The sequence below is a fragment of the Mixophyes fleayi genome, chromosome 2 (assembly GCF_038048845.1).
Source record: "Mixophyes fleayi isolate aMixFle1 chromosome 2, aMixFle1.hap1, whole genome shotgun sequence".
NCBI classification, from domain to species: Eukaryota; Metazoa; Chordata; class Amphibia; order Anura; family Limnodynastidae; genus Mixophyes; species Mixophyes fleayi.
The window spans coordinates 359,785,705-359,811,827 of record NC_134403.1 but is presented as its reverse complement, the minus strand read 5'-3'; the positions used below and the strand labels follow the sequence as shown (position 1 = coordinate 359,811,827).

Below are 26,123 nucleotides of genomic sequence, written 5' to 3'. Positions count from 1 at the left end.
TTTATTTTTACAAATACTTTATCCGGAACAATGTAATTGTTCAAAGCAGTAAGCAGGGTCCACGTTACATCTTACAAAGAACAAGAAGGTCCTAAGGGGGCTTCCATAACTGGGTTTGGGGGGCAGAACACAATCTTGTATCCTGGATTGGATGTACATTCCTCAGACGAGCAGCATCTCTGTTATACTGGATCATAACGTCCTCCTCCGAGAGCCCATGTATTTCACCTTATGGGATCTCGGAGAACCCCCCCCCCCCCCCCCCCTCGCTTCACTGACACTGGGACTTGTCTTTTGGGGAGAGATCCCTCCCTGCCTATAATACATGGTAAATCTACCCAGGCATAATGCTTGTAAATGTGCACAAAACCCCTGCAGGAAAAAGTAAATTACTGTGGTTTGGGTGGGTTACACTTAATTTTGATGTATATTAGTTTATCTGTGTGATAAATAACATTATTGTTGCTTATTTACATAAAATACCAGTACTTTACTAAATGGTGATTGTATTATAATAAATCACAAACTTTTGACAGTGTGAAATATGATGTACAGACGCCTCAAAACCCTAATATAAAGGAACATGGAGCATATGAGGAAATCGTAGATCACAACCCACCAGCTCTATAAGTTGAGTACAAGACACAAGAAGAGTTTATATGCATATTAATCAATCAGTAAACGGTATTTAGAGCTCTTGCAAGCAAGTCCGTAATATTTCTTTTAACTTTCATTGTTACATATTTATAATTTAAAGTGGATATATTGTTAATATACTAATGCCATCTTTTTTTTTTGCTTACTTTGTAAACTTGGCTGAACCAATATTTTTAAGAAACAGATAAACATATCCCCTCAAAATTTCACCTTAATTATTTTGCTTTAGTATTAACAGTTAAACCAGTATAACATATAGGATGTTAAAATCAAAGTGACTGCAGCTAAAGATTACATAATACAGTGTCGTGTACATTGTTGTTCATCATGTAACTCTGATTCGGATGCATCAGAGGCTGTTCAATAAATTGCTGGTCTCTGTCCTGGATCTGATGCTACTCCCAGTGCAAGCTTTGTAATTCTTTTTATCCTTAAATGAAAAATCAAGGAGGAGGAGTACAGTATTTCAGGGGAGGAGATAGATATATATTATATCCATAACTATAGTCACCAATGAAGATTTGCCGATGCCATCGCTGTGGTTCCAAAGCACAAAAGGTTGTATTAGCAAAGACTTGCAAGGCAAAGTTTGGCAAGCAGACATTTGTGCTCGTTGGCACAAACTTAAGCTTCAGTCAGAACGCTCTAGTTTCCAAAGCCAGAGGTGAACAGTTTATACACAGTACAGTTGTAAAAAGAAGTGACATCAAAGATATAGTTACAGTATTATGGTCCACATTCATAGGTTGAAGGGTCTTGACATCCCAGGAACTCTTTGGTGGATTCCTCTGGTCATAGTTCCCTGAAAATCTCACCTCTAGACCTGTATAAACTGGTTTTATGATCCCTGTGAGCTGACTATTTGGTATATGAAAAAGTGTTTATTTATAACTAGTGTTCACAAGGTGCGAACGCTACATCAATCACACCGGAAATGTTCTCATGTAATTGCTAACAAAACTCGTAATTCTACAGAAGAATTGATGCGGTTGTGAAGACAAACGGTGATCACAGCAAATATTGATTTCCTTTAGATTTCTCTTCTGTACATTCACTTTGCATTTTGTTAATTGATAAAAATAAACTAACACTTCTATTTTTGAAAGCATTCTTACTTTGCAGCATTTTTTTCCACACCTGCCTAAAACCTTTGCACAGTGTTGTATATCCATGAAAGGCACAATGTATCTACATTCAGCACTTTCTTACTGTAAAATCTGTTCCTTAGTCCAACAGAACACTGAGACACTGGGGTACAGTAGGGGTGGGCTTGGAGTCAGGGGCACTTTAAACAAAGTATTTGGTGGATAGCTCCATCCCTCCTATAGGAAACTATCCTCAACTTTCTTTAAGTGCCTTTGGAGGCAGGAATGTGTTTTTAGGGTAACTGCCCTGGATTTTTTATTTGTCATTGTGATGGGCTCAGGTTGCGGCGATCTGTTACCAAGTTGTGAGAACAGGGCTCATATGGATTTGAGCCATGTAGACCAGATTGGTTTAATTGATTCTCTGAAATATATGGAGAATTTCATAAAAAAAAAAAATTGCAGGCCAAAAATACATAAATGTAGGATGAGTTAGGTGCAGCTCAACCTCAGAATCCTGCAAACTGTTCGTCACTCTCTTCCAAAACTGCTGTATACATGGACAACACCATACCAATCTCCAAAATTTGCCCTCCTTTACATTTTGGACACCTACTCGACCATTCACCAGAAAATGCTGCCGATTCAGTTGCAGAGAGATGTACTTGTGTGGGAGGTGGCGCTACGAGGATTGCTCAACATCTATGACCAATCTTCATCCTCAAGTTGCTGTTGGCCACTTACCCATTCATTTCTTGGTTTACTCTATTATTCTCGTCTAAGCCGGTTAAGTTTGCTAAATTTCGTCCACAAACACATGGAGAACATACAAACTCCACACATAAGCCCATGGTCAGGAATTGAACTTATGACCCCAGTGCTGTGAGGCACAAGTGCTAACCACTGAGCCACCGTGGGAGTTCTGAGGATTTCCTTTTTCTAACCTGCTGCATTTGAGACCATTTATTTTTTAACAAGGCCTTAAACATGATCACATACTAGAGGGTGGTGCTAGAGACCAGGTATCTGGGTGGAGCTTGTATGTTCTCCCCGTGTTGGCGTGGGTTTCCTCCCACAATCCAAAAACCTACTGGTAGGTCACTTGGCTTCTGAAACCCTAGTGTGTGTGTGTGTGTGTGTGTGTGTGTGTGTGTGTCCTTAGATTGTGAGCACCAATGGTGAATAATTATCTAGCAACACTGTACAAGGCAGAAGTAATGAATAGCATGACGGAGTGAAAGGAGATCATGGGGTGGTAAAGATGACATGTCTACCAGATACTTGTAAATGCAATCTCATTGTAGTTTGGGGATGTGGTCCTTTTATATCATTTAGCCATACCTCTATCTCTTTCACTATTAAAGTCCCCCAGATAAATGACATTGGTACCTGCAGATTGGGGGATAAAGGCACCCACCACCTTCTTCAAGAACGTCACTACTATATGGGGTGGGAGTATAGTGCCAGTATGAGAAAAGGCCAATTTTGACCTTTATAAATACATAATTGGCTGGTAGGTCAGTTTAAACTAGTTCAATTACAACGTTAAATTAGCATACTAACAGAGATACATCTGTAGAATTATACTGAGTGTGACACATGGTACGTCCATCTCTCCGTGCTCTGTAAGAATTTTGGAACTGAAATTTCCTTCCTGAATTGTTGAGGTAGGAAGAGGGGAACCAACCTTCACAGTACTCAAAGCAAAACTGCACCCAAATAACACAGGAAACATTCAATAAAGGGAAAGAATTATATTTATTCTACTTGCAACAAGCATTTTGAACAGAACATTTTTTTGTGGAACACAACCAAAATAGGTGATCCAAGTATAGCAAATAAAGGCTAAACATGAAACGAAACGCACTGTAATTTGTCAAAAAATTGAAAAAATTAAAATGGTGATTTTCTCTTATAAAGGCACAGAGGGAGGATATTACTTTGTGATATCAGTACAGTGCACACGTCATCTATACAGACTGGAGGGAGCCGAAGAGGCAATGATATCTAGTTCCTGGTCAACGGAGTTTCAGGTGTGTTATTCAGCCCACAAAACCGCAGCTCCCACTGGGTGTAGATGATGGGTTCACTAGTAAAGGATTTGTTCCATTTTTTGACTATTGTTAATATCTCATTTAACCCTTTATTTGGCAAGTGTTGGAAATTTCAAGGAAAACTTTTTTGCAGCATTGTATTTATACACCATCTAGTGGTCAATTTTGAAACAATCGGCTACTGTAAACACAGTTAGATGTTGCTTGAGCACCTCTGCTACAATAAAAAGGTTATTACATAAAGGAAATACAATAATGCTTGAGAGCAACACTGCCAAATAAAGGGTTAAGAGTATTGCTAGTAACATTCACTAATACTAAACACAACTGAGGATTATATACTGTGCGAGAGAAAACCAGGGATTAGTTTGCACATTAGGTTTGACATTTTCAGCCTCAGGATAAACGCTGCAATGAGCATTGCAGTTATATGGTTTATAATGTGGAATATTTTGCAGTCAGCTACAAGACAAGAGCACTTATAAAACTAGTGAACAGGTAGCTGCAGTATAGAAGCTTACTATTAAAATATATACTTACATATTTATATATAGACACACACACACACGCTGGGTATTACAACTTACTGGTATACTGCTTATGCTAGAAATATGACAGCTGCTTGAAATCACCTGTTGAAACCTGTGAAAGACAACACATCTCTCAAACAGCAGTAGAGGCTTTCTGAAGTTTCAACAGATGATTTCAGGCAGAGGTCATCTTTCAAGTATTAGGAGCTACACCAGCAAATTATAGCTTTCTTTAAGCACAATAATTATTGAACAGATGCCCTTTGTTTACCAACTAATAAAAAATAAAATGATGCAGGAAACAACGTACAATAAAATATAAAGCAACACACTGTGTCATTCACACATACAGGCTTGGCATACATGGGATCTGTAAGTGAAACATTTAAAAGGGTTTTCCGCCTTAAAAATGTAATTTTTCTAAATAACTTCCCTACCAAAGTACAACTGTTGGTAAGGGGATTCCCACCATTTGCTATATTAGCAGGTATCCTGGAACTCTAATATAACCAAAACCACTGGCAATCACGTTTGGCACTGCTCGGCCCTCTCCGTAGGAGATCCGACACAGCAACGCTATATAAAACCCCTTTAATATAGTGACGTTGTGAATTGCACACTACAATAATTTTGAATCACAACTTCTCCATGTAGTTATGTGGTCGGTTAAGCCGAGACACAGGTCTTATCTTTTAACAGGCAACAACCAGAGCAAAGAACAGTTGTGCATATTCTATAAATCACAGGGTATAAAATCCATTTAAGCTTCTTGTATTGTGCATTTCGTGAAAATTTGCTGCTAAGACACGTGATAGGAGAAACACTGGCGTACGGCGAAAGGGGGCAGGTGAGGAGAAATAACAAAGGCACAAAGTAAGTGTTGGATGAAAGGGTGTGCGGGGGGACAAGCTATGAAACAAACTATTGATCAGGCCTGGACAATCTGTGGCTCTCCAGGTGTTGTGAAACTACAAGTCCCATCATGCCCTGCCAGCTATCACAGGGTATTGGCTGGCAAAGCTTGTAGTTCAACACTAGCTGGAGAGACACAGGTTGTCCAAGCCCACTATAGATAGTAAATAGCCATCTTCTCACCCAACATCCAGAGATAGGTTGAGGGCCATTTATAAAAACTGGTGCATAGGTAACCACCAAAGGTGCTGTAACCTCCCCTTTGGAGATTTGCTTCCAGATTGGTTGCTATGGATTACAGAACATTTTTATTTCAGGTAACTGTGCACCACTTTTCATTAAATGTCCCACCATGAGTTTCCAGCATTACACAGTTCTCATTCTTCCCGACAGGGCAGGGAAGTCCTCTGGCAGGAGAGCGTGGTCCCGACATGTTGGACATGTGCTTTGAGTGTTGAGCCATTTCTTGATACACTGCAGAGAGACACATGAAAAAGGTCAGTGAGAAACCGTATATACAGAACTCATAAATGGGTTATGGTGTAGAGTCCAAGCTCCTAAACCCAGGAGTCACCTACGGCGCTCAACCCGTCCTACTGTCTCTGCTCACTGGTGTAACATAGAGACTATTCTGCAAACAGAGATGAGAGAGCCCAGCCATCTGTAACAGTATATGGACCCTACACTTTTCTTACAGTGTCATGTGAAGGACCCTATGAAGCACGGCCATGTGTAGCGCTCGCTGATACTCACATGCTTGTGGAAACAATGGCCACAGTCCAGCCTGTGCACCGGGGACTGTTTCAGCTCATCGTGGCAGATTATACAGGGTTCATCATTATAGGACTGTATAAAAGACAATGGAGAAATAGATGGTAACTAAACACTGGAAACGTGACCCTTAATCTTACTGCATCAATTTTCTTTTAAGCAAATACCCTGAATGTTTAGATTGAACACAGCAACCGGTATACGGACATTCTCACAAAGCTTCTCATTAAATACATCATTTAGCTGGAAAATCCGTAACACAGTATTCACAAGGGAAAAATTAGGTTTAAAACGATATCAGGAGTTTGCCCACGACTACAGAAAACTTCAGACTGTTTAACAACTAGATCCTGTGAGGTTTCTGCCCGATTTCAGATTCTCACAACAGCAACAAGAAGAGAAAATATAAGGGCCAGATAATGTCCTAGTGTTATCATTAATATTCTGCCGATACTGTTATATAACCGCACCTCGTTATCATTAGTACTCTGCCGATACTGTGATATAACCGCACCTCGTTATCATTAGTCCTTCTGCCGATACTGTGATATAACCGCACCTCGTTATCATTAGTACTCTGCCGATACTGTGATATAACCGCACCTCGTTATCATTAGTACTCTGCCGATACTGTGATATAACCGCACCTCGTTATCATTAGTACTCTGCCGATACTGTGATATAACCGCACCTCGTTATCATTAGTACTCTGCCGATACTGTGATATAACCGCACCTCTATCATTAGTACTCTACCGATACTGTGATATAACCGCACCTCGTTCTCATTAGTACTCTGCCGATACTGTGATATAACCGCACCTCTATCATTAGTACTCTACCGATACTGTGATATAACCGCACCTCGTTCTCATTAGTACTCTGCCGATACTGTGATATAACCGCACCTCTATCATTAGTACTCTACCGATACTGTGATATAACCGCACCTCGTTCTCATTAGTACTCTGCCGATACTGTGATATAACCGCACCTCGTTATCATTAGTACTCTGCCGATACTGTGATATAACCGCACCTCTATCATTAGTACTCTACCGATACTGTGATATAACCGCACCTCGTTCTCATTAGTACTCTGCCGATACTGTGATATAACCGCACCTCTATCATTAGTACTCTACCGATACTGTGATATAACCGCACCTCGTTCTCATTAGTACTCTGCCGATACTGTGATATAACCGCACCTCTATCATTAGTACTCTACCGATACTGTGATATAACCGCACCTCGTTCTCATTAGTACTCTGCCGATACTGTGATATAACCGCACCTCGTTATCATTAGTACTCTGCCGATACTGTGATATAACCGCACCTCGTTCTCATTAGTACTCTGCCGATACTGTGATATAACCGCACCTCGTTCTCATTAGTACTCTGCCACTTGTTCTTTGCTCCGCCACTGACCACTCTCCACGGCTGCTTAGGTTGGGGTGAAGGGGGGGGCTGGGAGCCGCCAGGTCCAGATTTAGATACGGTTATACCGTGTGGTTTCTGTATAAAAGAACAGGACATGTTAGCTGGGGCTGAGATACTGAGACAGGAGATTTGCTTGCGATGGTTCTCACCGGGGAGGGTGGTGCGGGGCTCTTGGCCTGGTAGTCCAGTATGTATTCTGTCACCCTGCTAATGATTTCCTCTTGTGTAAGGCCAGAAAGGGTCCCATGATTTCGAACACGAAAATCCTTAATGAAGGTGGCGAGCTCGGCACTGCGGGAACATGGGCAAAATGAATGGTACCGGAGAAATAATACAGACCAATCAGTGGTGAGCGTACGTTTTACAGACAGTGACACTTCTTATGAAGAAACCATCGGATATGACGCATAACATTGTGTCATTAGTACATTCCTTATTTGTCCAACAGCGAAGACACCAGTACGCAGCATGGACCGTAGACCATTGTACTATAACCATGTGGGGGAGACACGTGATATCTGCTTTACTGAACTCTTGGACCAATCAAAATTACTGGACGTAATGAGCAAACCTCAAAGCCAAACTACACCCCACTGACCCCTCACAGCAGGACAAAAGAGAACGGAATCCTGAAGTTTGTGAAGTGCCACGGTAACGACTATATGTAAACACCACACTGACAGGTAGAGAGAAATGTGACGTAGTCAGAGCGCATTTGTTGCCCTGCCCTCTAGTGGAGAACGCCTGTACAGACACGAGAGCCGAATGACGGGGAAAAGATTTCTATATTAGTTATACATCACCAGTGCCCTGATTTGTACCTTTTATAATGAGGAAATATGCCGTGCAGTTCTACAATAATTTTATCGAACATTGTGGGTTTTGTGGGGGATTGGTGTCTAGCTTCCGGCTGCACAATTCTTTTCCTGTCCTGGCCGGTGGCCCCCTGGATCAGGGCAGGGGCCGGCGCCGGGTTCTTTGGTTTAATATTAGAGGAAAGAATTGCATGAGTCTTCTCGGCCTCAGTACGATGGCCATGTTTATGAGCAGGAGCTTTCTTTACTGGAGATTTGACAGGAGCAGATTTAGGCTTGGTACATGTAAATGACTGGCTGGTACTATTTGGTGCGGGAGTTTTATTTTGCAACATCTGAAGAGAAAAAAAAAACATCTATTAGTGAGAATAGAACAATATATTCTTGTAAAATGCTGGACAAGGACAAAAACTAGATTACAGTGAGACAATGTACTATTAAAGCAGCAATGAAATAAAATAACTTGTTTAATATAAATCAGTGGCAGACTATAGGAAGAAAGTTGGCGTTCACAATTTTCCCTTGATTCTTTCTTCAGACAGCTTTTAATGGGACTACCATGGCAACCACAGTCACATGGCTCACTGTAGTGAGCAGAGAGGCTTAGAAAGAGGGTAGCTAAGAAAATGACTATTAAATGCGTGCCTAAAACGCACTTAAACTTGCTATTTAAAAGAAGAAAAATAAAGCTTCAAGTATTTAAGAAAACAAAAAAGTATAGGTGGCAGCAGTGTAATACACTTACATGGGCACTTGGAAGGCTCTCCGCACTATTCATCTGCACCTCATCGAGACTGTTCAACTTCAGGCCCTTTTTAACTAGGTTAATTTTTCCGTCAAACTGGGACTAAAACAACATACACACCATTAAGAATTAAGAATGTCCCTAACATTCATCAGCTGCCCCTAGTGGTTTTCAGGTGCATATCAAGTTTAAGAATTTACAGCAGTGAATACTCAAAGTAGGTACTATAAAAGTGGAGTTAAATCATGCATAAAATGGTGTTAAATCAATGTCAAAAAACCCCACCACTTCCATCACCAGTTTCATGAAGGAGTCACACCATATAAGCCCATAGCACATTAACTCCATCTCCCAACAGTTAATTACACAAGGCAACTAGCATTAATGAAAATTGTTATTCTAGATATACTTCAAAACTTGCGAGTATAATGAATTGGGTACAGGGGTTGTGCGTCTATGCGCATTCCTTAGAATGCAACAGCGCCACCTAGAGCGAAGAAAGAGTTGTGTAATCTTTACGTGGTCACATCACTCCTTATATCTCCATAATTTACAGTAGTATCTTCGGCCATTTATGCAGAAAAAAAAATAAAATCTTTAATTACAGATAAAACTCTCTCTTTGAAGCCAAATCCCTTTTTGGGAGCCAGAACAGACATAGGTCCACAGGACTTACGGAACGTCGTCATATTTCCCACACTGGAAACGTCGGCAGACTAAGTGCCGACTCTTCCATTCTGGCGTTAGCTTCACAATGCCGACAGGTCCAGCGGCTATACAGCTGACCCGCTGGCATTAATATTTAATGTGCCAAACTCCTAACGGAGACTCTACATTCCCATGGCACCAGCGTCCCCCCTCCCCCTCCCAATTGAATGAATAAAAGTAAGACATGTAAAAGGTGACTGTTTTTCATTTATACTCACAGTTTAACCATTTCAAACAGTACTTCAATTAACAATAGTGAATTATAGGACTAACCTTCAAAGTGCCCATTTCTTTTTTCAGGTTTACAATGATAGACTCCAGTTGGCCAATTTGTTGTAGAGACTCTGCTGATGCCGGACTACTGTGAACCAGGACAGGCATGAACATTACTTACATACATCACTGCGGTAAAACATGACGTATAACGCACAGGAACCCGTGTAACGGAATGGACACGCTTACATAAAACCACAGACCAGAGAGTGTATTATAAGAAAAAATTAATAAACATCCCATGTGTTTGTTATATTGTATTATTATTATTACTGAGGTTTGTGGAATGAGTTTGATGTAGACTCAATATGTCATTGTTTAATGTTTTTCTTGTTTTTTTTGTCTGCTGATTTTGTATGGCAATTTCTTTTCTAAACTCAAGAAAAATTACAAAAAAATAAATAAAAAAAAAGGAATTGTAACTACATGTTCCACCTGTCCATATATCTATAAATACAGCAGTAACGTAAACTTCCTTTTTAAACGACTGCAATATTGCTGAACCTCACGGTCACCATTGCATACTACAGCAACAAAGATATATTATTTGTCGTATTTTATAAAAATAAAATAATGACACAGATTAATAAACATATCTGGGTCAATGGCAAGTAGAGTGAACAGGTAGTTTTATATAGAACGTAATCAGAAAATAGTCAGATCTGTAATTTTAAGTATAATTCAGGCTTTATTCATCTGAGAGGAAAAAAACCTGGTTCTTGTACAATGATAGGTATATGTGTAGGGTGCCGACACAAACATACAGCACCTAACGGGGCTCCAGATATCGCTCATGTACCAAGAAATACAGAGCTCAGGAGGGAAGGTGCCGCTTAATACACACTGCTGCGATTTATCAAATAACTATGTCCTAAGCTAACCCTGCCTTTCCTCCTCTGTATCCTGAGTTCAGGCTGGGGAACATCGCTTTAATCTCTCATCACAGACGTTTGGGACGTCACATTGCTGGAGAGGGCAAACCACGGACGTGTGTCAAGACAGGCATTAAATCAGCGAAAGCATTACATTAATAATAACTACGTGGCCCATACGAACGCCCAGCTTTGTAAGGTGCAAGCGGTATACAAGTACCTGCCAGTTGCGGCTTTTAACACATTGATGTTCCGCTCGGCGGTAGAAGCTTTGGTCCGCAGTTTTACAATTTCATATTGTTTCTGGTTTTCCAATACATTCACCTAGAAAGAGGAGGATTATTACACACTGGACAGTCTTGGGGAGGGCCATGCCAGGACTAATACATATGGAAACCTAAACCTAACAATCAATCTTGGACATGTTCCTCCTTTTTGGAAAAAATAAATACAATATCTGCAATGAATTTAGGAGATGTTTTATCACACTCAACTTCTGCTCTGTCCTAGCGGAAGGAGAGAGAGAGAGCAGCCGCTGTTACGGCGTCAGGAGATGCGGAGCTAGGACCATACATGGTGGAATGGTGATCATTATTAGTACGTATATGGGAAATGTGTAGGATATTCCAGAGATACAGCGCAATACACCAACTTCCAACATCCCAAGCACAGCTTACTGGGGACCAGACTGAGCGGGGCTGTGCAGGGAGTGAGGCTGTAACTGCTTAAGTGGTCAGGAGGGGGGACGATGCCAAAAAGAAAAACCTGTATTTTGAGTAGAAGATTCAATGAATACAGACACAAGGTGATAAGGTAATAAAGCCGCAACTGTCTTACAAACGGGCTGGAATCTAGAACTGAACAGTGTATCTTACCTCCGCAGCAATGGATCTCTGTATGTGCTCTTGTCTTTCTTCCTCACACTTTTTCATATGCTTTTCCACCTTGGCCTTTTCATTTTCAAATTTACTATAACTATGCGACACAAAATGACAACTGTCAGAAACGTATTAGAGCAGCGTTTCTCAACTCCAGTCCTCAGGACCCCCTAGCAGGACATGTTTTCCATATCTCCTTGCTGGAGCACAGGTGTAGTCATTACTGACTGACACAGTGTAGCAGGTGGTATAATTATTTCACTGGTCACCTGGAAATCCTGCACTGTTAGTGGGTCCTGAGGACTGGAGTTGAGTAACACTGTATTAGAGGGTTTATGTTGTTTGTGGGGTAAACAATACTTTATTTATTATGGATCTGGAAGCGACAGATCAAAATGGTAAAAAAAAAACAATGGCTGCAAATTAAATCATCTTTAGTAAATTAGGCTGCAAACAACTTCTGTTCAAGTGGAAATATCTAGGTTAAAATATAATAAGTAAAAACATTCCAAATTTATTTTCAAATATAATCAATTTAGAAACCGGGAAAAAAGCAAAAACATAAAACCCCACTTCATTTTCTTTAGTGACAATGCTCTGTTACTACACAAAAGCCTTTACAAGAATTGAAACCCCACATCAGGTCCTGAACTAACCCTGGTCAAGAGCCGGTCCCTGCTTAAAGAACCAGAAATGTGCAAGACCCCAAACGCGCCAGTCCACTACGCCCCAAACGCGCCAGTCCACTACGCCCCAAAACGCGCCAGTCCACTACGCCCCAAAACGCGCCAGTCCACTACGCCCCAAAACGCGCCAGTCCACTACGCCCCAAAACGCGCCAGCCCACTACGCCCCAAAATGCGCCAGCCCACTACGCCCCAAAATGCGCCAGCCCACTACGCCCCAAAACGCGCCAGCCCACTACGCCCCAAAACGCGCCAGCCCACTACGCCCCAAAACGCGCCAGCCCACTACGCCCCAAAACGCGCCAGCCCACTACGCCCCAAAACGCGCCAGCCCACTACGCCCCAAAACGCGCCAGCCCACTACGCCCCAAAACGCGCCAGCCCACTACGCCCCAAAACGCGCCAGCCCACTACACCCCAAAACGCGCCAGCCCACTACACCCCAAAACGCGCCAGCCCACTACACCCCAAAACGCGCCAGCACACTACACCCCAAAACGCGCCAGCACACTACACCCCAAAACGCGCCAGCACACTACACCCCAAAACGCGCCAGCACACTACACCCCAAAACGCGCCAGCACACTACACCCCAAAACGCGCCGTACTTACTGGATCTTTATAAAATCCTCGATATACTTCTCATACTGTTTTTTCTTCTCTTCTATGCTTTTTGAACACCTGCAAAGACCATTTAGAGAACAGGAATGAGAACCAAACACCAGCCATACTATGGGCTGTGCAAAAGCTGGAAGACTGGTGAACATAAAAATATCAGGTTAACGAATAAAAACAATACTAAAACGTAATGGAAGGAAGCCAGGGACCAATATTTGCTTAAACCAATGGAGGGCCATCTTTAAAAACAAATTTTAATCATAAATAAGAATATAAATAAGGAGAAACAAGAACCATGCGACCACCCCCTATTCAGGGCACTTGGATAAGAACTCAGCGGGGTTATTGGTGGAGCTAGTTCTATACACAGACACTCACTTCTCACTGGCTTCTGTAGTCGTCTTAATTTTATTCTTAAGAGTCTTTAGCTTGTCCTGGTTTTCTTTTCGCTCTTTTTGACATTTTTTGACCTCACTTTCATATTCTTGCTGGAACCAGAGGTGTTCTGCCTTTGAAATCTGCGTAACAAGAAAACAAAACAATTATAAAAAGTGAATAAACAATATCAGATCATTTGATCGTGGGCACAGACGTATCTCTGTCTACCTTATGTCTCTCTATTTCGCCTTTTATTTTCCCTTTCAGTCCAGTTATTTGCTCCTGGCAGCGGTTTTGTAAGTGTTCGTATTTCTCAGTTGCGTCTTTCAGTTGGTCGGTTAGAACTACAAGTTCCTTTTCCATTCGCAAAATATCTCCCTGAAACGCAAAATATCACAAATTACTCTGGAAGCGTCAATATCACAAGCGTCAATTATCACAATATCACAACCATCTCATGAACAGATCAGCCCAGATAATAGCTGCCTTTGTCTCAAGAGTTTAGAAGTTTACAACTACAAACAGGATATTTGGTGGGATTTGTAATATATTGAATAAGGGATAGAAGGACAATAGAGTCTGCCTTGTCCCTACAAAATATTCCTATAGCATGGGATCACAGATGAGGAAGTGACAGCCTGAATTGGACTCTGCCCTTCAGCAGCTGGGACAAAAATCAAGGTCCTGAGCTGCAGTTGCAATAACCAACCAAAAATGTATATGAAAATGTGTTTCAATGACTGTAAAGATAAGTATCTTTCTTTTCTAGTTCCAGAGTGAGTAAGACATGTATATAACGCTGCACCGGAAAGGCAACATACAGATCTAATCTTCTTTCGAATGACATCTGGTTGCAATCCTAACCAGTTAATGATTGACCATGATTGTTAACCCATTAGGACATATGCTACAATTGGACAGCGGTTCACTTTGATACATGTATTTCTATTTTAACTATGACTTTGCACTTTGAGTTACACACACGCGCAGACAGCCACGGGGTGCAAAGTTAATAGACATAGAATTACAACAGTGACTGCACGAGATTACTCGGTTTCACAAGATTAACTCTAATACCTCCACTGATTCATCTCACGTCAGATACGTGGACGTTTGATGTCATGTGCGTGTAGCAGCACTTTGTGGACACCAAGTCAAGCAGCCATAACTGTATTTTACTTGTAGACTGGGAGGCTGTAAGCGCTACGCATGAACACTTACCTGCTGCGTCTCAAAGGGCTGCAAGGGATCGGTATTAACTTCATGCTGAGAAAACTCTACATCTACCTGAAACACCAGAGAGGGAAGAGCATTATACTATGCACTACTCTTTGTTAGGCATTTGCTTTTCACTATAAAATTAAAAACTATAATAGAAAGAAAAAAACACATTTAAAGTCCATCTCAATAGGCACCGTAGACTCCCCTTCAATCTCATTCTGACCCCCAATCCTTACCTGTACTGATACTATAGCAGTTTGAATATTCTTTAGCAAGGTTTTATGTTTGGAGGGTAATATATCATCGCGCTGGTCCAATTGTTTCTTATAAGGCTCCTCTTGAAATAATGGAATACTTGTGCATGGAAGTTTATCATCATGATCTATAGAAGACGATTCAGAACAATTGCTAGCTAAACTATGCATTTCCTCCATATCATCGCTTAGGTCAGACTCTAATTGAAGGGCGGTATTTCTAGACATCACGAAAGGTGAAGGAAGCAAAGTTCTGTGATCAATAACCTTATATATATTAGGATTAGGACAAAAGATATTATAGCCAACACTCAGTCTTTCAATTTGTGCTGCAGCGGGAATAGAAGATATATAATTGGGGTTGTTGGCTTTATAGTACAGGTCAACATTATTAGGAATAAGTTTATTAATGGGCTGGAACTCTTTGGCCACTGGATTCAGATGGTGCTGCTCTTCAAAATCTATATACGGAAAGTCAAAGTTTGATAACACAAGCAAGTCGTCCACCATGGTAAATTCACACGACTCCAAGAGAAAATTCTTAAGTCCTCCAGCTTCTTCCACCAGCCTGAGTGTTTCAGCAGGGAAAGCGTTATACTCCCCAATCAAGAGCTCATCATCTAATTTCAACGGTCCATATTCCTCCAGAATCTGAGAGAAGTACCTAGGCGAGAAGAAAAACACGAGAATGTATAAAGAGCCTCAAGCAAAAGAGGGATTTCTATACCAGGATTATTCCCCGAGCTTCCATCCGATACACATGGCCTACAGGAATAGTAATAATTCTTTCCTAGATTGACGTACACATTAGTGAACTAAACCACACAATATAATTTACTAGCACATAGAATAGAAATTATTAACTTAACTAAAGTGACCTCAGTTCTCAGAATAGAATTAATCATTCTTGGGGGGTATATTTACTAATCTGTGGGTTTGAAAAAGTGGAGATGTTGCCTATAGCAACCAATCAGATTCTAGCTGTCATTTTGTAGAATGTACTAAATAAATGATAACTAGAATCTGATTGGTTGCTATAGACAACATCTCCACTTTTTCAAACCCGCAATTTAGTAAATATACACCTTGGTGTCTTAGCAGGGAATTGATGATTGCCGATACACTGGATGGAAAAAGTAATTTGTTGTACTTTTGTTAAGTACTTTCCTCGAAGTCCATTGGTGGGGTATTGATGCCATTGGGTATAGAGGTGGCTGTAGGACCACGGGTACTTTAAGAAATTCTTCACAGAAGCCTGGGCAATATCCCCTGGCCGGGTCTTGTCCGATATTTTTCGGACATAGCTCCAAAACAGGAGAGACCAAGCCATAGCTTAAGAGGGAAGTAGGAGAAAGGGGACTACATTGTCCTCGTTCTAACAGGCAATTTAGATCAAAGGACAAAACAAGAGCAAAAATTAGGTGGCCATCCAGTGTCCCCATAATGAACTTTGAGTAAAAAGTATTTAACCTAAGTACCAAAATCCCTTTTTTTTCTCTATTTATCCATTGGGGGACACTGAAACCAATGGGTGTTTTCAAAACACCCCATACTCGCTGTACACAATACTGTGTGTCCAAAACTAGCGTCGTAGGAGACAAATACATTGAACTTGTAGAACTCTGTGAACGTATGGACAGAAGACCAGGCAGCCGCTTGGCACAGTTGTCCAGCAGAGACCCCGTGCTGCTCCGTCACACAATCTTTTGATTGGTTGCATGTCAACCTATTTTTTTGTGCATTATAATCATACGATCCTCACTTACCAAAACTAACTGTCCTATGAAGATACATTTTTAACGCCCTGACCACGTCTAAAATCAAGAAAAAGCGTCCTGCCCCTGTGAGCACTTAAAACAGATGGACAAGATGCTAGCGAGGGGGTATAAAGGGAATGGTGGGGGGGGAGAGAAGAAGGGGAATTGAACATCAATTAACTGAACTTACATTGTACAAGATAACAGGTTAGGGAGAAAAATTTAAACACCGGAATTCAAATTTCTTTAACGCTGAATTAAGTGCAGTGCACAGTTACATAAGATGCATTGCATGCTTAACATATCATCATTGCAAAACAAACAATAAAATGCATGAACAATACCTCATGTTTAAGAAAGGGTTAGACAAATTTTAGCGGAAAGGTGTATCCAGGGATACGACCGTTAATTTAAAATAAAGGATAGTAGTGGATATAGGGTAAAAATTGGATTGCAATATTGAGTCTGGGGGGATTTTCAAAATTGAAACAGATGGGCGGTTGCCTACTCTGGATTAATTTCAAATATAAGTGCAGGATCGCAGGAGATCCAAAATAAGTTGAACTTGATGGACTGGTGTCTTTTTTCAACCTCATCAACTATGTTGTTACTATGTTACTCATGTACGGGTTTCCCAACCAACTTGTCCAAGGTGGATAACTACCGTGGTTAGGTAGACAAATCCCCACTGCACCTCTGCTTTAACAAAGGTACCCTGAGCAAGTTTAACCTTTGATCTACTTAGTTAGGATCGCATCCTGCCCACACTTCAAATAGTGAGTGGATAAGCTGGAACGAAGTCTTACTCATAAAGCGTGTTTCGGATAGACTCTGTGGAATCGTCAACCAGTTCCTGGTATCTGTTCATCCCTACATGCGGTTCATAGAGGTCTTCAAATTCATCGATGTCATGGCGCAAGTATTCAGGAACTAGAAAAGGCTCATAGGGGTCCAAAAGGCTTCTGAAATAAGGAAAAGAGTAAGCTAGTAGACAGCCACAGGACCCTTAGTTTCCATTGGGGGACACTGAAACCATGGGTGTTTCCAAAACTGTGTCCCCAATACTAGCGTCTTAGGAGACAAACACATTGAACTTGTAGAACTTATGGACAGAAGACCAGGTAAATTCATCATTTCAGAGATCTAAGAGAAAGTCAAGAGCAGTAGAGTAGTGTAGACAACTAGCTACTCTATTGATTTAACTTCAATACAGGGAAAAATTATTTGGAACCAGACCATAATCGTTTCATGCAGTGTGTCCACATCTATTACTATGAGTCACCTCTGCCCTAGACATAAATGACAATCACTTCACTGGGCCACAAACTATGAGGTAGAGGATGGGACGGCTGTATGTTAGTGTGCATGGAGGGTAAAGAACACACTGCACTATAGCATCACATGGGAAAACTGAACAATTCATATGGTTCCAAACAGCATGAAAACTTAATGAAATTAAAGTTATTAAAAACTGTAGTTAAAATAAATAAAAATTTCATAAAATCGATGGGATTAATCAAACACCAATTTATAGATGTCTTTTCTCGGACATCCTTGGGGGATACCGGGACCTTGGGGTATAGGGTAGAGCAGGTGAATGCTGGCACTTTAACTTTTAGTTAACTAAAACTCTGGCTCCACCCCCTCTATACCCCACCTCCTGCTAGAGGCCAGTCTAGTTCAAGTGCCCGGCGAAGCGGGCTGTGCACAGGGCTGAGCCGCGTAGTCGGCTGTCAGTCAGACTCCTGGCTGCATATTTATTTCTTCTACTCTCCCGCGGCTGCGGCCAGCGAGGAGAGTGTGAGGCAGCGATGGGGGAGGTCTGTGGAGCGCACAGCACGGACGGCTGTGCGCTGGCTGCGGGGAGGGGGGGGGGGGGGGAGCGGAGGTGCCGTGTGGGTCCTCCTTGCTGCCTGCTCCCCTTTGCCGATTATCTATCCCTCCATTGGAGCCAGACACAGTCGGTGGTGGCTGGGGTCTGTCCTCCAGGTACAGAGAGCATGCTGTCTGCACACACTGCGTCTGGAGGGTTGGCAGCAGGTAAGTGACACTCTCAGCATAGTGCTGTGAGAGAGACATTAGAAATCGCAGTTGGTTCCCTGAGCTGTTTTTTTCCTAAAATCAGTCTGTTTAATTGGTAGAGATAAGAGTTATATTTTTAGCTCAGGGAACAGGGTCAGGCAAGGGTCACTGTCTCAGTGAGCCCTGCTAGGCTGGGGATTGGTTGAGTTGTTTGTCTGTCTTAGATGTTATCCAGTCCAGAGCTGGGCCCTAGGGGGGGGGGGGTGTGTTTTACTCCTCGGCACCTCCCCCGTGGTAGTCTTCACTCCTCGTGTGTGGATACCTGAATAGGCAGCCATATCTAAAGCTCCTGCTTCTCCCCTTTTCTATCCTGTATACTGTAAGGTAAAGGGTCGGGGGTGGTGTGTTTAGCCTTTTGTACCTTTACACAGTTAGGAGCTTTTGGCTGTATTGCAGGCTCACTTTCTCTTGTAGTTTGTGTGCTGCTTGTTATCTGTATTGTGTGCTTTTTACTGTACTGTTTTGTCCCATCTTTTGACATGTCTGAGAGGGAAAAATCTACACGTAGCAGGGCTGGTGCTTCTATGTTAAGTTTCACCTGTGCTGTATGTCATGTTAAGTTACTGTCTGGGCAGTCAGGAACACGGGCTCTGTGTGTGTCCTGTCGGCCCACGGAGACTACTCCTGGTGAAACAGTGGCTGTCTGTTCAAACACGGAGGAGCCTGCTTGGGCTCGGTCTCTATTTAATACAGTGGAACTGCTTGCTCAGAAGGTACAGTCTCAGGCAGCTCAATCTTCTGATTCTGCTTCCTTAGTTCAGGCTTTGCCTGTTGCTGCTCCAGTGCAGTCTGGAGAACCAGCCTGGGTGCAGGGTCTTGCATCCTCAGTACAGGGTCTGGTAGCGGTCTCTTCCTCCTTGGAGAGGATGATGCAGTCGGTCACTCCGCCTTCCTCAAGTAAGCGGAGGCGGGTGGCCGCCTCTTTTCCGGAACATGAATCTGTTTCTGATTGTGGTTCCCAGGAAGAGGGTGAGTTACCGGTGGGCTCTGACATAGATGCTGCTTCGTTGGTGGAGGTCCCAGCAGATCGTCAGAGTCTGGAAGAGTTGATTCAGGCGGTGCGTCGGGTACTTGAGATTCCTGAGGAGCAAGTGCCTGAAGTTTCTGCATCCTCTCTTTTTGAAAGATGCAAAAAGAAGGAGGTGGTTTTTCCGGCTTCTCCCGAATTGGAGCAGTTGCTGTTGAAATCTTGGTCTTCTCCAGACAAAAAGTTTCAGGTGACTAAGCGACTACAGTCATGTTATCCATTTCCCCCTGAGGTTCTCGCTAAATGGGAGATGCTTCCTCAAGTGGATGAAGCTGTGGCGAGGTTGGCAAAGGCAACTACTATTCCTCTGCCTTACCAGGCCACTCTTAAGGATGGTGCAGACCGGAAGGTTGAGACCGTTCTTAAGTCCATCTTTTTGGCAGCGGGTGCTTCTTTGAGGCCTGCTTTAGCATCAGCTTGGGTTAACAAAGCTGTTGATCGCTGGTCTGAACAATTGTCTGAGGGTTTGTTGGCCGGCAGGCCATCCTCTGAATTGATTCTTTTAGTGGAACAGATTCAGAGGGCTACGGATTATTTAGGTGAAGCTGCTATGGAAGCAGGGACGATGGCAGCGCGCATTTCTGCTTCGGCAGTGGCAGCGCGTCTGACTCTCTGGTTAAAGTCCTGGGAGGCGGACGTAGAGTCCAAAAAGGCTCTGGAGTCCATTCCCTTTTCAGGAGGTGTTCTGTTTGGTCCTCAGCTGGATTCCTTATCAGTCAGGCATCAGGAGGTAAGAGCACTTTCCTCCCGGTTAGTGTTCCCAAGCAGAGGATGCCTAGATTTCGGTCCTCAGGTAGGTCTAGGACAGTATTCCTCAGGACAACCCTCCAGAGGTCAGACATCCAACCCTAGAGGTGCTTTGCAGCGGGGACGTCAGGCCTGGTCGGCGCGTCGTCCAGCTGCTAGGCCAGCAGACAAACAGTCTGCATGACGGGGATTTTGCTCCTCCATTGTCGTCAGTGGTGGGAGCCCGTCTTCTGCGGTTCAGGGATCGGTGGTGTCATTCCACCACCGATGTCTGGATTCGGGGTGTGGTGAGTCAGGGTTACAGGATCGATCTGCTCGGTCTCCCTCCCAGACGGTTTTTCACCACGGGGCTTCCATCGTGTCCAAGGAAACGGTTGGCCTTAACAGAAGCGATTCAATCCCTTCTGTCGGCCAGAGTGGTTATTCCGGTTCCTCATTCTCAAAAAGGTTTGGGGTTTTATTCCAATCTTTTTCTTGTGACAAAACCCGACGCCTCCATCAGACCGATTCTCAATCTGAAGGCTTTGAACACTCACATAAGAGTGCCCAGTTTCAAGATGGAATCTTTACGCTCGGTAATTCTCGGCATGGAACAGGGAGAATTTATGGTGGCCCTAGACATCAAGGATGCATATCTCCATGTGCCCATTTGGAGGGGTCATCAGTCCCTGCTGAGGTTTGCGGTTCAGTCAGAGCACTTCCAGTTTCAGGCTCTTCCATTCGGTCTCGCCACGGCTCCACGAATCTTTACCAAGATCATGGCGGTGATGGCTGCTTTGCTAAGAGCCAAGGGGATTACAATCATCCCCTACCTGGACGATCTGCTTCTAAAGGCAGACTCTTCGCAGAAGCTTCTGTTACACATTCAGATAGCAATCCAAACCCTGGAGTTGCACGGTTGGATTATCAACTTCCAGAAATCCAAGTTGATCCCATCACAACAGATGGTATTTCTGGGTCTTCTATTCGATACCCGTCAGAGACGGGTATTTTTTCCTCAGGACAAAGTTTTAGCCTTACAGGGGATGGTGAAATCCCTGTTGATGGCAAGGAGACCCTCCATTCATTTTGCGATGAGGCTTCTGGGCAAGATGGTATCGTCATTCGAGGCGATCCAGTTTGCTCAGTTTCATGCACGGCAGTTTTAGTTGGACCTTCTGTCGCAATGGAACAAATCTCATCGAAATCTGGCGAGTCAGGTGTTTCGCCTATCTCCATAGACGCGCCAGTCGCTGATCTGGTGGTTACACAGGCAGAATCTCTCCAGGGGTCGCTTGTTCTCCATTTGGGATTGGATTCTAATTACAACAGACGCCAGCCTTCGGGGTTGGGGGGCTGTATGTCTTCAGGCTCAGTTTCAGGGGCTTTGGACTCAGAAGGAGTCCAAGCTTCCAATAGATGTCTTGGAACTGCGCGCAATGTTTCACGCTCTAAAAGGTGCACAACATTTGTTGCAGGGAAAGCCAGTAAAGATCCAATCAGACAATGTCACAACAGTGGCATATCTAAATCATCAGGGAGGCACCAGGAGTCCTCTGGCCACGAGGGAGACTCACAGGATATTTCTGTGGGCAGAAGCTCACGTTTCGGCAATCATGGCCGTGTTCATTCCCGGAATAGAAAATTGGGAGGCAGACTTTCTAAGTCGGCAGACTCTAGACCCAGGGGAATGGTCTCTCCATCCGGAGGTGTTTCAACAGTTGGTGATGAAATGGGGTCAACCGGATGTCGACATGATGGCATCTCGGTTGAATCACAAAGTTCTCCACTACTGTTCCCGTGCAAGAGATCCCGGGGCAGTCGCGGTAGACGCTATGTCGGTTCCTTGGAAGTACCGCTTAGTGTACCTTTTTCCTCCGATAGCCATGCTTCCTCGAGTACTGCAAAAGGTGACGAGAGAGGGTGTTCCAGTGCTTCTGGTAGCGCCGGATTGGCCGCGCAGAGCTTGGTACACCGACGTGCTCTTCATGGCAGGAGGTTGGTCGTGGCGGTTGCCAATTCGCCCAGATCTTCTAACTCAGGGTCCCTTTTGTCATCAGGGTTTGCATCGTTTGGCTTTAACGGCGTGGCTGTTGAAGCCACGATCTTAAGAGCTAAGGGTTTTTCGAGACGGGTGGTTCAGACCATGCTTCGTGCTCGAAAGCCGGCTTCAGCCAAAATATATCATCGGGTTTGGAGGACATATATTGGTTGGTGCAAAAAGAAGGGGTATCCTACATCTTCTTTTCATCTGGCCAGGTTACGGAGGTTCCTACAGGACGGCTTGGATGCAGGTTTGCGTCTTAGTTCTCTTAAGGGTCAGGTGTCAGCTCTTTCAATTTTCTTTCAGAGAAAACTTGCTGTCATACCTGATGTGCAGACTTTCATTCAGGGTGTTCTTCATGTTCAGCCTCCTTATATTCCTCCGGTTTCACCATGGGATTTGAATTTGGTGTTGAGGGCTTTACAGCATCCTCCATTTGAGCCTTTGAATTCAGTAGATTTCAAATTTCTTACTTTGAAAACGGTTTTTCTTTTAGCCATTTCAACGGCACGCAGAGTTTCAGAGCTTGCGGCTTTGTCTTGTAAGCCTCCTCTGCTAGCGTTTCATGAGGATAGGGCAGTTCTTCGAACTAAGCCATCTTTCCTTCCAAAGGTTGTTTCTAAGTTTCATCTGAATCAGGATATTGTCATCCCGGCTCTAACTGATTCCTCGTCTTCTGATCAAGATGACTCTATTCGTTATCTTGATGTGGTTCGTGCCTTGAGAATATATGTCAAAAGATCGCAGAGGTTTCGTAAAACTGAGGATCTTTTAATTCTTTACGATGCTCACAAAAGAGGCTGGCCGGCTTCTAAGGTGACCATTGCTAGGTGGATTACGGCTGTTATCCGCCAGGCTTACAACAGGGGCTGGGGAGCCTGTCCCAGATAATCTGCGGGCGCATTCTACAAGATCTGTAAGTGCTTCCTGGGCGGCACGCCATGGTGCATCCAGTGAACAGTTGTGTAAAGCGGCCACGTGGTCTTCTGTACACACTTTCACAAAGTTTTACAGATTTAATGTGTTTGTCTCTAGGGATGAAAGTTTCGGGAGAAAGGTGCTTCGGGCCGTTTCTTCTGAGCGTTCCCAACCGTGATACAGCTTTGGGATGTCCCCAAGGTCCCGGTGTCCCCCCAAGGATGTCAGAGAAAATGGGATTTTTATACTTACGTAAAATCCGTTTCTCTTAATCCGTTGGGGGACACCGGGTGCCCACCCTTAACGCTCTGGTTTTTCCTTCTGTTTGACATGTTGTTTGATTGTTAAGAGAATGTTATGTGTTAAGTTTATTCTCTTTTCTTTGGTTCTCTCTTTCTGCGGGCTTGGTTAAACATAGACTGGCCTCTAGCAGGAGGTAGGGGTATAGAGGGGGTGGAGCCAGAGTTTTAGTTAACTAAAAGTTAAAGTGCCAGCATTCGCCTGCTCTACCCTATACCCCAAGGTCCCGGTGTCCCCCAACGGATTAAGAGAAACGGATTTTACGTAAGTATAAAAATCCCATTTTTGTCTCTACTTTCATAAAATGTCCCCATTTAACTGGTCACTTTCAAGTCCGGGAACAAACCCACAACTGAATTCCCACAAATGTACTTCCGTAACAAGGCTACAATTTGTTAGCAACTGTCACCCACACACGCATCCCCTTCACAAAGAAGTATAACCACTGAACCAAGCGTACGTCGCACGTCTCACTTTCCCTAATGACCCTGTGTTACCACTTCCGCTCACATCCATAGAATTAAACAAAAACACTTACAGGGTATTTTCTTCAATAAAAATATCATCGTCCTTCGATCTGGTGCTGACAGCCCCAGACAGTTTGTAAGTAGTCTGAAAACCAAGTAGATAAGTCAGTTAAGAAAATCAAGCTGGCTTTACTTTGTGCTCCAATGCATCTTGCTATTAATTAGCAATGATATTTTTTTTTTTATCTCAAAAAGTAAAAGACTTAAATTCAGAGGCAACAATTTAAACACATCAACCAAAGTTTACTGCATGCTTCGGCCATAAAATGCAATCCTCTGCAAATAGGACTCCTTATTGGGAATATTAGTGAACCAACTACAATGGGGGTTTTGCACAAGAAAGAATGCATAGGCTGGAAACAAAGTGAAGAAGCGAAAAGAATGGAAGACCGGTCACCAATGGTTCTGCATATATAACAACTTAAGCGCAAAGAAAATTCTAGGACAAACATGCCAACGTCAAAACAGACCACAGGGAAAATTGAGATTCCAAGACAACAGTCTCGAAAGAGACGTCTGGCCATAGAGGAAGCCGTCCTAGAAGTTTCATGGCGAGCTCAAATCGCAAATGTACAAATGATGTACCCAGTGAGAATATAATCCCCTCGAGTGTGATCACAAATATTAGGTAATAATGCAAACAGGGAAAAGTACTCAAAAAAAACAAAAACGACAAAAACACACACTGTCTACAATAGAACCCTATTTAAGCCCGGGAAAATACTTAGAAAACTTGTGAATCCGATAGAAAGCAAATAAGGCTTTGCTGCTGGTACAATTCCTCCTTAACTTTCACAACTGTACAAGATCTACTATTCCCACAAATTGAGAATACTGTCAGAGATAGAGAGGATTCCTTGCTGATGGAGACGTGAAGTAGGGAGGAAGAAGAGGGGTTTTGTAGCATAGTCCATTTTACCGCTGTGTCCCATGGCCATCGGGAAAGCTCACAGAGAGAAAACAAAGGGCACGGCAAAGAAAATGTCAATATTTAGGAACGTTTCTCACCTTTGGTTGATTCCGCTTCTTTTTTCTGTGTTTAGTTTTAATCTTCATACATTTATTCTACACACAAGAGAGAGAGGAGGGGTGATGTATAAATGATCAATGTAATAAATAATATGATACATAGGGCACTGCATAACATAAGTATAAGCAAGGTCTGTGTGGGATGACTCATCATTAGAGTCTTGTAGTTCTGGGTCAGTAAGTCTCATGGACGTCCGGGACGAACAATCCAAGTATATTCCGGGCACAGGTGGCTCAGTCGTCTTAAGAAACGTTGAGCAATTAGAAGGACATACAGGTAGCACAATGTTGTATATCTACTTACAGTGAAATGTTCTAAGGATTGCTTGGGCACTTGACCACATGGTACATCTGCAAGAGAAATGTTAACATGCCGTCATTAGAAGGAACAGTGCAAAATACATTTAGGGACCATTTCATGTTAATTATGCTTTCTTTGCATCACAACGTATTTTTACTTTTACTATAAATGATCAGCAATCCATATAAACATAACTCATTCTTACGCACTCATCATCTCCCGCCTGGATTACTGCAACCTCCTCCTCACCGGACTCCCCCACTCCCATCTCCGCTCTGTACTCAACGCAGCCGCAAGACTCATCTTCCTCTCACGCCGCTCCGCCTCTGCCTTAACTTACACTGGCTCCCCTTCCCCTACAGAATCCTTTTCAAACTCCTCACCACCACTTACAAGGCTCTCTCCCACTCTACTGCCCCCTATATCTCTAACCTCCTCTCCATTCACACTCCTGCCCGCTCCCTGTGCTCGGCCAATGATCGCCGCCTCTCCTCCACTCTTATCACCTCTTC

The 26,123-nt window shown here is 43.1% G+C and overlaps 1 protein-coding gene across 2 annotated transcripts in view; it reads right to left on the bottom strand.

Annotated features, from left to right (window-relative positions):
* Positions 1-3,481: 3,481 nt before the first annotated feature.
* Positions 3,482-26,123, bottom strand: part of TTC3 (tetratricopeptide repeat domain 3) — a 75,951-nt gene continuing 53,309 nt past the window's right edge. Inside the window, exons 29-46 of one of the 2 annotated variants that reach the window (XM_075197238.1) lie at positions 25,615-25,661; positions 25,290-25,346; positions 24,293-24,366; positions 17,464-17,619; positions 14,883-15,564; positions 14,647-14,712; positions 13,654-13,803; positions 13,426-13,565; positions 13,042-13,110; positions 11,741-11,840; positions 11,086-11,189; positions 9,994-10,078; positions 9,013-9,114; positions 8,274-8,602; positions 7,602-7,743; positions 7,393-7,527; positions 5,992-6,084; positions 3,482-5,712 (exon numbers count right to left, since the gene is read on the bottom strand). In XM_075197238.1, the coding sequence (XP_075053339.1) occupies positions 5,605-5,712; positions 5,992-6,084; positions 7,393-7,527; positions 7,602-7,743; positions 8,274-8,602; positions 9,013-9,114; positions 9,994-10,078; positions 11,086-11,189; positions 11,741-11,840; positions 13,042-13,110; positions 13,426-13,565; positions 13,654-13,803; positions 14,647-14,712; positions 14,883-15,564; positions 17,464-17,619; positions 24,293-24,366; positions 25,290-25,346; positions 25,615-25,661 (2,639 nt within the window). In that variant the 3' untranslated portion in view covers positions 3,482-5,604. Of the gene's footprint in view, positions 5,713-5,991; positions 6,085-7,392; positions 7,528-7,601; positions 7,744-8,273; positions 8,603-9,012; positions 9,115-9,993; positions 10,082-11,085; positions 11,190-11,740; positions 11,841-13,041; positions 13,111-13,425; positions 13,566-13,653; positions 13,804-14,646; positions 14,713-14,882; positions 15,565-17,463; positions 17,620-24,292; positions 24,367-25,289; positions 25,347-25,614; positions 25,662-26,123 lie in introns of both variants that reach the window. The other variant, XM_075197237.1, reaches the window with a different exon arrangement.